Source organism: Macadamia integrifolia, chromosome 2 (genome assembly GCF_013358625.1).
Source record: "Macadamia integrifolia cultivar HAES 741 chromosome 2, SCU_Mint_v3, whole genome shotgun sequence".
Lineage (NCBI taxonomy): Eukaryota > Viridiplantae > Streptophyta > Magnoliopsida > Proteales > Proteaceae > Macadamia > Macadamia integrifolia.
The window spans coordinates 4,568,939-4,580,331 of record NC_056558.1 but is presented as its reverse complement, the minus strand read 5'-3'; the positions used below and the strand labels follow the sequence as shown (position 1 = coordinate 4,580,331).

Below are 11,393 nucleotides of genomic sequence, written 5' to 3'. Positions count from 1 at the left end.
TAATGTTTATAATTCCCTCCCCTTAAATCAGTTTTTGTCTCCGATCTTCCAACAAATTTCTACTCTTATTTAAATAAATTGCTTATCTTATTATGCATAGAAAACCTAAGGTTATGACATGGAAATTAATGTGAATGTACCAAGTTATCTCAAAAAAAAAAAGCTACTAAAAGTACATATGCACATAGAGCTACAAGCTTGGAACCTCAAATTATGGTGACCTCATAGGAAAAAAAGGAAAAAAACATAAGTCACATAATTTTTGCCTCATCCAATCTACCACTTCACAAAACTTAAAAATTGAACCGTCCTAGCAAAGCTAGCCAAAATTAAATTAGCTCATATAAAAAATAATAACAGATAATCTGTGTTTGGTAGTCATCCAGAAACATATTTATGTTCTATAGGAACAACAAAATGGAATAAAATGTTCTAGTGTCACCTAGATGTTTCTTGATATAAAAAAAACGCTAAAAATACAAAACGATGGTACGACGAAACCTTGTTCTCTCATTTCAATTTCGTTCCAAACCATTTAAGAGTTTGATTTTCACACAAGGATTCGATGATCCATCTTCATTAATATTGAGCCATTTTATAGGGAAAACATTACATAGGATTCCATATGGTTACCGACACATAAAAGTAAATAGCACAGGACAAACATAGTACATGACAAACTAAAGTAAATAGTACAGACTCATATTATTATACCGACACACTTGACTTTTTGATAAAGCACACATCTTACGAGAAGATAATACTAGTCGGTATCTGAGCTGTCAGTGCTGTTGGCTGGATAAAAAGTAGCATGATCAATAAGACAGTCGTTGTGCGCATCAAGGAGGCGCTCGATTCGAGGATTAGTGAGGTGACCAGATTGATGGAGATCCCAAGCCTTATCTAAACGGTCAAGGAGTGGAGACAGTACTTGTTGTGGTAGACTGTCATTGACTCGACACATAGTGGTAAGGAATCTTCTCCATTCATCCCGATGGCCGAAACGAGTGTGGTATGGATCATATGGTTTGATGCCATAAATATGGAAATCAGACACATATTGAATGTGATTGTAGGGTTGTTGAGTTGGATCAAAGGTTTGATGGATGATAGGGGGTCGGAGAAAGAGAATTATGATATGGGGAATATCTGGATATGGGTCATCAGAGGAGAGGAGATAACCAGTCAAGAGAGTAAGCCAATGTTTTGGTGGGGCGAACAACTGGAGAAACTGTAGGATAGGATTAACTGATTGGTGGTGGTTGTAAAGAGGATGATGGTGGTGAAGAGGATCTGTCCATCGACCTAAAAACCAATGAAGGGTAAGGAGGGGAAAATTAAGGGCGATGGTGTGGGTAGAACAGAGGTGCCAAAATATGCACTTGTAGATGAGAGGAAATTCAGAGATTTCAGCAGGAGAAGTAAAGGTAAACATGGTGAGGAAAGGATAGTCAGGATGAAAACAAAGTCCTGAGATGGGGAGTCCATATCTTCAAAGAGAAACTTCGAGGAGTCGAAAAGCTGTAGACTTGTTATATAAAAGGATTGTTCTTAAGGTGAGGTCTTGAAGGATTTCAGGGGGAAGAGCTGGAGGAAGAGAACAACAAAGGTTATGACCTAGTGGTGGTGGAGACTGGGAGGTGGAGGCTCTAGGGGAGAGGAAATCTGCCAAAACATTTTTTTTTCCTTTAATGTGTTTAACATCAAAAGACCATTGGGAGAACCACTGAGCCCATCGAAGAAGTTATGCCTGAGGGAGATGCTTTTGTCGAAATTCAAGCATCCGTGGGAAACTGGACATGTCGAGTTCGACTAGGAACTGATGGCCAATTAAATGGAATTGGAACTTTTCTATGCCTCTTTTAACTGCTAGAATCTTTTTAAATGTGGAGTGATAATGAGTTTCAGAGGGCTTGAAGGATCCACTTTTGTATCCGCAAACAGTTCTTGTAGCTGTAGAAGGTTGTTCTTCAAAAAGAACGGCACCCCAGTGAGTGTCACTGGCATCTATTTGTAGGATTCTTTTTTCAGTAGAGAGAATCTAAAGAGTGGGGAGGTGCTCAGAGAGTTTCTTTAAAGCCTGTATAGCTGTTGTGTGAGTAGCAGACCATGGAGGAGCATTCTTACGCAAAAGTTGATGGAGTAAAGAAGTATGAATGATCTGTTGAAGAAGAAACTCTGTCATATAGTTGACGATCCCAAGAAATTGTTGAACTTGATTTTTGGTGAGAGGACCATCTGGAAATAGCTGCAAAGAAGTTGCAATATGTGGTTGTAGATGATATTGTCCTTTGAAGATAGAAACACCAAGAAAATCAATAGAAGGGACGCCAATTTGTATCTTCTTTGGAGAGAGCATAAGACCATATTGTTGAACAAGCTGATGAAAATGCTGGAGAAACTGAAGATGAGATGCTTCTGTGTTGGAGAAGAGAAGAATATCATCAATATATATAAGCGCATGGTCTTGGATGGGAGCAAAGATCTTCATCATGGCTCTCTGAAAGATAGAGGGGCATGTTTTGAGACCAAAAAACATGACTGTCCATTGCATATGGTAGCCTGGAATGCAAAAGGTTGTCTATGGTCTGTCTTCAGGAACAATTCCAAGTTGCCAAAATCCTGCTTTGAGGTCAAACTTGGGGAACACAGTCGCATGGGCTAACTGGAGAAGTAAAGCCAGACGACTTGGGAGAGGAAACTTTTCATCAACCAAAAAGTGATTTAAAGGCCGATAATTAATCACCATTCTCAGCTTTCCTCAAATTTGTTCTATTCTTTTGTTCACATAAAAGGCCTGGCATGCCCATGGAGAGAAGGTATGTTCCAGAAGTCTTTGAGACTGAAGTTGTTGAATCTCTTGAATAGCCAAGGAAAGATGTTCTGGATTAAGGCCTGGATGGCTAGCTTTTGTCGGATTGACATCTTCATTTTTCTTGAAAGGCAAGGTAATGAAGAAGTCAGGGTTCTCCCATAAAGGATGAGAACACTTCGTAAGAAAGTCCGAATGAGATTCTGCACAAAATGTGGAGAGGATATGTGCCTTAATTTCTTCAAAGAGGGAGGTACCTGCAAGAAAAAAGTTAGAAATAGGGGACCAAGGGAGAAGCTGTTGCTTATATATAAGACCGTGAGGTGTCCATCAAAGTGGAAGATGATGAAGAATATCAAACCCGATGATAAGGTCTTTTCCTGGAAAATGGGTTCCAAGGACGAAATGGGTTATGGACAAAGGTCGAAGCAGTTGGATTTTTATGGGTTGTCTAGACACAAGGGTGATGTGGAAGATTTCACCATTGACGGTAAGGAAAGGTAAAGGGGGATCTTGGGGTTTCCAGAAAGGTTTAGGGAGGACTTTTGGGTTCAGAATTGTTGTAGCAGCTCCAGTGTCAAGGAAGGCAATAAGGTTTATTGGTTTGGCATAAGGTGCAGGAAGTATTGTGACAGAGACATGGGGAAGGGATACTGGTTGACTCTCTAAGAAAGGAGGCTGAGCAATAGGATGAGCAGAGGGAAGGAGAGGTATTACCTAGTAGAGGGGATCAGATTCCTCGGACTCGGAGAGGGAAGACTCTGGGTCTGAGTCTGTATCAGGGAAATCTATTGCAAAAAGAGAGAGGTCTGTAGGAGTTTCATCAAGAGAATATAAAGACTCAAGGTCAGCATCTTAAAGATCTTCCTGGTGAAGAGAAGATAGCATGTGCAGAACATTGTCTTTCTTTCGAGACTGAGGACAACTTTTTGCAAAATGTCCATTTTTTCCACAGACATAACAAGCAGAGAACCTGTTTTTTCCTCGAATTTGCTTTTTACGAAGGAATCGCCATTTTTTCTTTGGAGACTGAAAAGAGAACTTCCTTTTAAAATGGGGTTTCCTTTTATGGGGGAAAAGAGGAAACCGTCAGTGATGAGAAGGCTTCTTGGTAGCACAGTCACATGATTTGTCACCTTTGCACTTGATTTTGAGATAAGAGGTATCACAAGCAGAGGAGACTTTATCAGAACGATCTTGCAAATCTTTCACAGACTTTTTTGATGTTGCAAAGCTTATCAAGGGCAGTGAGAGCATAGTTGTATAGAGAACCAATAGTACATGAGGCTAATGGAATATTCTGGATCTTCAAAGACTGCTGTGTAACTACACCAAGAGGCTCTGGCAAAGAGTTCAAAAAGACTTGCTTTAAATTCTCATCATCTATACCACCAATTTTATGAAATCGGTTGGTCATTCTGGAGAAGTGTTTGTCAAGGTCTGGCCGAAGAAGAGAACAACACTTCATCTGGAGAAATTCATCACGGGCCTTTGAGAGATCATTAGAAACGGGACCAAGAAACTCTTGATAGAGAGTGGTAACAAACTGGCTTTTAGTAAGCTGGACAATCTACAGTTGTCTACAAGGACCAAGAGCTAGCTACCATTCCCTGAGTTTGCCTTGGAGTCATGCAACGAATTTGGACAAGACCGTGACAGATGAAGCTCCTTCATGAAGTAATTCAGCATTAATCCATGCATGAAAATCAGCAATTCGAGATGCCCATTTGAAAACAGGAATATCATCCAGGGTAAAAAACTGTTTTGGGTCCTGGTTTTGATATGGGTGAAAAGGTGTAGGCGGGATAGGAGGTTGTCTGGGTGTGTCAGGATTTTGTATTTTAGGATCATCATCCATTTCGGAAACATGAGATGTAGCAGGTTGTGGTCCTTCATTCATGAAAGAAGGAGGGGGGGCTGGATCTAAGAGAGAAAGGGTTGTAAGATACTCAGAGAGAGGGTTTTCTGAGGGAGAAATGATGGTATGGATGAATTTTGGGGGTGTAGTAGTCACAGGGGTAGAGGTAGTTGTGGCTGGGGGAATTAATGATGGGGTTCGTAAAGGATTAGGAGGTGGAGGGGCAGGATAGGAGGCTGACATAGGATAAGGGGTAAATGGGGGAGGTGTTGGTAGGGCATCTGCATATTCATCTTCATAGTCACTAAGATCCATAAGTGCAGTAGTAGATGTCCATGCTTGGGGTAGTCTACTGCGGGTACGTCCTCTGGCTACTCGTGTTCTTTTGGGAAGAGCACGCTATTGACGTTGAAGTTCTTTCAATTCTTCAGTAGGAAAAGTCCTTGAAGAAGAAACAACAGGAGGCATCGGAGAGGCATACATAGCAAAAGGATCTTGTGGGATGAAGCTTGGAACTGTTACTGGAAGTGGTTGCTATTGCCGATGAGAAGAGGCAAAAGAGGGAGCATGAGTTTGTTGTTGCTGCATTTGATGAAGCTGTGCTTCAAGGTACCGGAGGTGCTTCTCTTTTTTGCCAATAAGGGCAAAAGTTGTAGTGGTATCAACAACACTAGTAGTAATTCCAGCAAGTTCAAGGTGAACCTGATCAATTTCTCGTCGGAGAGATTGAAGAAGATGGTCATGATGGGACAAAGTACCATGAGTCTGTTGAGTTTGAGCTAATATTCTTTCAAGGTACTGGTTCTGAACTGTAGCATTTTCTGCCTGCCAATTCAAAGCTGCTTTAGCAGGAGAGATAGGTTCAGAACGTCCTGTAGCTTGGACTGATGGTTTAATTTTCCAATCTTGACGAATACCATGAACATCTGGACTAGAATCATGAAGTCCGGGAAATGATTTAAGAGGAGAAGAGGAAAAGAGGAGGAAGAGCCTGGAGTGTACATACAACAGGGAGGAATGACTGGAGGAGGGAACTCTGGTTTTGGAGGAGGTTTACATGGAGAGAAAGAAGTTGAAGAAGAAGTCTTGGGAGTACCATACTTGATAAAGAAAGGGTATTTTGATTCAGTGCTTAGGGGTCCAACATATGGATCACCTGCCTCATATCGTTCTTGTAATTGGTGTTGAGTAGACTTTCGTCTAGCAGAACGTCGAGAGGGAGGGAAATCGTCGTCAGAATCTTGAAGACAATCGTCACAGTCACAGAGGTCAAAGTATTTGGTTGGAAAGGGAGAAGGACAGGGTCTTGGAGCAGGGAAACGGATTTCAACTTCTCCACTAGGATGAGTGATATATTCAAGATCCGTAGACTGGACTGGTGTAGGAGGAACTTGTGGCTGAGCGAAGGAGACCTGTTGTTCATAAGCTGTGACCCAAGAAGAGGGAAGGAGACGAAGAAGTTCGTCATTAGAAATTTATTTCGGAACATAGGTACAGCAAGGGACTTGGTTAGAGTCCATAGTTATGAACAGTGCATCTTCAGAATGGCCTGTGAGGATATCAAATGCATGATTCTACAAGTGATAAGCCATCTGATAGTGCAGAGTTGCAGCCTTTGTCATAGCATTCTTTGTCATAGCATTCTGGGGAACACTAGTAATGTGAATTTGGAATTTCAGGGTAGTGGAAAGAAGAGGGTCAGACAAAGGGATATTAAAGTTGGGATACAGCGTTAAAAACATTGTTCCTGCGTTCAAAGTGGTCTGAACAGTGGCAATCACGGCATGTTGATACCGTAAGAATCGACTATCAAGTAGAGTGACTCTAGACACCACGGGAAGGTCTTTTCTTCAATGAAAAGAGAGAGCAAACTTGATAGCTCCTAGATGGAGATGAGTATAACCTTGTTGGATCCATTGAGGGATGAGATACGAAGGTATCTCAAGAGTGAAAAGCTGCTCTTTATCAATAGCAGGGACCTGAAGTTGATCAAAGCGAGAAGCCTATACCAACTCCTTTAAAGGAGGAGTCTTTTTCGGTCGGAGGAGAGCAATCCACTTGGATTGGGTAGGTGTTTTAGGAAAGCCAATATATGGGTTAAGAAGAGGAGTAGGGGTAGCAGGGATGACTTGATCATCAGGGACATAAGATAGTTCATAGAGGTAATCTAAAGAAGAAGAAGAAGAACGGGAAGAAGAGGAACGACGAGGAGAAGAAAACAAAGAAGGAGAAGGGGAAGCCATGAATACAAAAGAGAGTTGACGGGGGAGTTGGGTAAAAACCAGATCTGGACCATCACCACCCGCTGGAGAAACTGGAATAGGTAAAGACACAGCTAGTCGAGGCCGATCAAGAACCCCCCTGATTACGGTACCTAACTGCAAAGCAACCCGAGCCAAACAGGGCACTGAACGGCATCCTTAGCCTGAAAGCCCACAACGCTCAAGGGTCTTTTTCTGCCAGTAGGAACTATAAGCAGGGATTACTTGCAAAATGGCGTTGCATAGACTGTATCTTTAACTATATCAGGTTCAATGCAGACAAGAGGGATGGCCAGAAAAGAAGTTTAGCCAGAGAAGGAAGGACGAGCCTCTGATACCATTTAAGAGTTTGATTTTCACACAAGGATTCGATGATACCATTTTTAGAACTAAATGACTACCAAACGCAACCTTAAAAAGATCCACAGACCATTTTCCTTAGACAACTTAAACTAAATAAAAAAATAAAAAATTTATATTCGACAATCAAATGGGCAGATTGGGACGTTTTTTTATGGAAATATAGACATTCATATATTAATGGACGGGCCACTTTATCCTCTCCTGGGTATATTCATGATACATGATATCTAATGGGGGGCGGGGGTCCTGAACAATAAATCTTGAATGTTGATCCTCAACATTTATTGGGTGCTAATGAGCCGGCAGGCACCATTTGATGATCTGTAGCCACATAGTATGGTCGTCCCAATGACATTTTTTGCAATTACATTACAGAGATGGCTTGACACTTGACAGCCATGCATGATCTAGAAATTCTACAGCCTAAACCGTTACCTACAATGCTGATCTTCCCCTTCATTTTACAAATCTTTTCCCTGTGATTTATAAAACTTTCAACAGCTTCAAAGCAGGCACAGTACGCTATATAAATTAAACGGTGAATTGAAAAGGTAATGCCATTCGAAATCTATTTCCAGAAAGAAAGAGAACAATAAATAGCTGTGGATTCGGTGAACACATAATTTAGCTGAACAAAAAAACAAGGCATAGAAAAGGAGGAGAAAAGAATGAACAAAGAAAAGAAATATTTATCTTTTCCATTTTTTTTGTCACCGAAAGATTGTCAAATGGATCCACGGATTCTAAGCTTTTATACAGCAGTTGAAGAAACTGAGAAGACTCCTCCTCGCCTGCCACAAAAACTCATTATAAATACACATTCAGAAACAACGTAATTCTACCAAATCAATAATGAACAATGAACCCAACTGAAGAAAGTAAAAGAAACAGAGAAGGTTGATAAATGGGTAGTGATTGATCAATCAACCAATCTCTTCCTTGGGTAAGAGATTATTACAGGGCTTGTGAATTTCTAAAGATCCACATTCTATTTCCACCCTCAGTTTATGGACTATTCTACGACCCATCAATGGAACTCAAATTTTCAACGAGTCTTTTGCCCACCAAAATTGAATTGAATATAAAATCTTCCAATACTAACCAAGCAAATTCCATCACGGACCCTCTCAAGCTCACATCACTACAGTGAATAGAAAGATTAACAGAAAAAAAGGTCCAAAGTAATTGATACGAAGTTATAGCTAATGAATGGTTATGATTCTTACAGTTGGAGAGTGACTGTGGGGGTAAAGATCAACATGATCAGTGCTTCGATGATGATAATGATGTTGGTCTTTGTTCTTGTGATTCGCTTTGAGTTCTTCTTCGTTACCAAGACTGGACCTAGAGATTTCCTTCTTGTTTTGCTTTCTCATCTCCCTTATTTTTGAGAAATCCATCGAGTAATCCGGCAGTTTTCCCTGCTGTTCCCAGTCTCCGAACTGTGGCACTGACAGCCATTCCGTATTCTTCTGCAAAGAAATTCATTTAAGAACTTCAAAATTTCAGCTCACATTTAATTTCGGCTCATCCAATTATAAGTTGAATACCTTACAGTTACAATTTCTCAAAACAATCCATTCCCAAAAATAGAAAATAACTACTAAGATTAAACACCTTTCAAAGAAGAAGACAGGGATGGAAAGAAATGTGATCATGAGTCATCTTTTGACATAATCTCACCATGAAAAAGCTAAATAAACCTTGTACAATGTTTTAAAAGGGGGAACACAATTTTTCAGAAAAACAAATCGAATCAGAATTTCGAAACGGCAAAATAAAAACCGGAGCTATGAGTTGACTACTTCTCTAACTGAAGCTTCACGGTCTTCAAGATTCAAAAGAACCTGAAAAGACCTCTTGGTGACAAGATGCACAGTAACACATTAGATATTATAAATCCAAAACAAAACTTCCCAGTTCAACATTCATAATGGAACAGTAGAGTAAAACCCTATCACACCATAAGAATTTCAGAGCAGAAAACCAGAGAGAGAGAGAGAGAGAGAGAGAGAGAGAGAGAGAGTATGGTCACCTCCTTGTGGTCCTCCATGGATTCAGATCTCCGATCACTACAAGGTGTCTTCGAGGGTTCGCTCTCAGTATAGAAGAGAAGAAAACGAAAGAGCCGAGCTCTGCCACTAAAGAAGAAACGACAACTGATGACAGCACGATCAGATTCGTGAGCTCCTCCCTCTCGCTTTCCCTCTCTCTCTCTCTCTCTCTCTCTCTTACGCCTCTAACCTTTTCGTATATAGATACAGACATCTTCAAGGTAGCGCAATGCGCACCACCATTATTTTTTTTCGGAGGCCGGTACCCTTATTACATTTCTGTTACTTTCGGCAGCCAGGTAGGGGTGATTCTGGTAAATTAATAAAAAGCAGCGCTTTTTTAACTGGTTCAACTCGTTGCGTATTCTAGCAAAATGCCATGAAGGTCAAATATTTATCTACCAGAGCAACAAAGAAATTTCCCTCCAAAAAACAAAGCAACAAAGAATGCTTAGTCGTTCCCACCAAAAAAACACAAAAGAATGCTTAGTCGTAAGGAATTTGTCTCCAATGGTAAAGAATATTTAAATGTGAAGAACATTCTCTACCATCTTCCTAGGTTTGCTTTATAAGTTGGTACTTAGCTGGTTGTTTGAACATATGGTACAATGACTAAGTCATGTGTCAAATATTTCCATTCTCCCATAATAGTAATAGTATAAAATGTATATAGTGTTTTTTGTTTCTTAAATAAATAGGGGCCAAAGGAGGATTGAGTACTCGTCTTCTTTTAATTTGTGAGGTGATGGTCCTCACCTACTAAGTTATCTCAAGAATATTTTAGTTCGACTCTATAGACTCCAGGTTTTTGTATTCTATGTCAACGCTATTCTACCTAACTTATATAAATATTTGTTTTCATGATCATGGAAATTTTTAGAATGTAGATAGAATTCAATCTTAAAAGTCAATCATTAAGGGTAAGTTCTACCAGAGTACCAATAGGTGATATCAAAGTTGGGGCTTAGTAATTCTAGCCGATGTATCTTGAAAGATGGAAAATATTGTTATTATTCGTTGAAGGTGAGTTCTACCCAAATCTCAATAGGTGGTACTAAGATTGGGTTTGGTAACTTTGATGTATCTTCGAAGATGGAGAAAAATCATATAGAAAAAATCTTAGCTAATTCCTTCATGTGCTTCCATGTTGATATGGAGAATAATAGATTCTTTAACAACAACCCCACATTAGGTGTGAGTAGCACAATGTAAAGGCTCATAAAAACTTGACCAATGTCTATTTATCTCTATCACGCTCTGAATATGGGGACTCCATGTGTATGATATCATTTTTAGAACAACCCATGGTGTTGCATATAGATTTCTTCCCATGGCGCCGTCATGGGAAACTCTCTCCCACTAATTATACTTAGAATATGATGCCAAAACTATGGATTCAGCTATGACGTTGAAATATTTTGTCATTCAAAATTTTTTTTTTTTTTTTCAAAGCAAATATTTTGTTTGGATTGAAGGAATACACAAACGAAATATGGGGGGAGTGATTTCTCTAGCTATAATTAAAGGGTGTCAGTCGATCAGTTCAATCAGGTTGAATCAGTTTCAGTTTATTACTAGCGTCCTAGACTAATGCAGAATATTACTATTAGTTTCGACCATTGCAATTTCAATTTTACACGTATAGATAACGAAGTCAATGGGAAAATTTTGAACTTTTGGTTTCTTATCAGATTGCTATTCGTCTAGTCTTGATTTTGTATTGGTTTTAATCCATTTTTCAGTTCTAGCTGTGGAGTCGAGTGTTGCTATCTATGGTAGCTGGTGAAAAGAAGAAAAGATAAAGGTTAATTGTTGTAGTTCAATCATTGCCAAGGTTCAAAGAAAGGCTAGAGTTCAAAAGCAAAGAACGTTCAAGGATTGAAATTATGAACTTCTTTTTCCATTTATCATTATTGGTAATTTAGTTTTTAGTATAATAGTATGTAGGAAAGCTTGATTGAACTAACGCTTTTTATACTATATAAGAACTGCATTAGATATTTTTTTCAAGTGCAACATGTACCCCCCCCCCTCAAAAAAAAAAA

At 39.6% G+C, this 11,393-nt stretch overlaps 1 protein-coding gene across 3 annotated transcripts; it reads right to left on the bottom strand.

The window, feature by feature from the left end:
* Nucleotides 1-7,837: 7,837 nt before the first annotated feature.
* On the bottom strand, nucleotides 7,838-9,531 carry LOC122059667. Of its 3 annotated transcripts, none has more exons than XM_042622622.1 (3): nucleotides 9,330-9,531; nucleotides 8,521-8,763; nucleotides 7,838-8,085 (listed from the first exon to the last, which is right to left on the bottom strand). In XM_042622622.1, exons 1-3 carry the CDS (start codon nucleotides 9,345-9,347, stop codon nucleotides 8,038-8,040), a joined length of 309 nt encoding a protein of 102 aa, XP_042478556.1. In that variant the 5' UTR covers nucleotides 9,348-9,531; the 3' UTR covers nucleotides 7,838-8,037. The 3 variants fall into 3 exon arrangements, with proteins under 3 accessions (XP_042478556.1, XP_042478548.1, XP_042478565.1); XM_042622614.1 differs by having other exon boundaries at nucleotides 8,521-8,766; nucleotides 9,330-9,528; XM_042622631.1 differs by lacking the exon at nucleotides 9,330-9,531 and adding an exon at nucleotides 8,978-9,268 and having other exon boundaries at nucleotides 8,521-8,766.
* Between the last annotated feature and the right edge of the window lie 1,862 nt (nucleotides 9,532-11,393).

What these genes read in the sequence shown, in the direction of transcription:
- LOC122059667 (XM_042622614.1), bottom strand. An exon ending in CCCACAGTCACTCTCCAACT is followed by an intron (nt 8,086 to 8,520) that starts GTAAGAATCATA and finishes TTTTTGTGGCAG; the next exon opens with GCGAGGAGGAGTCTTCTCAG.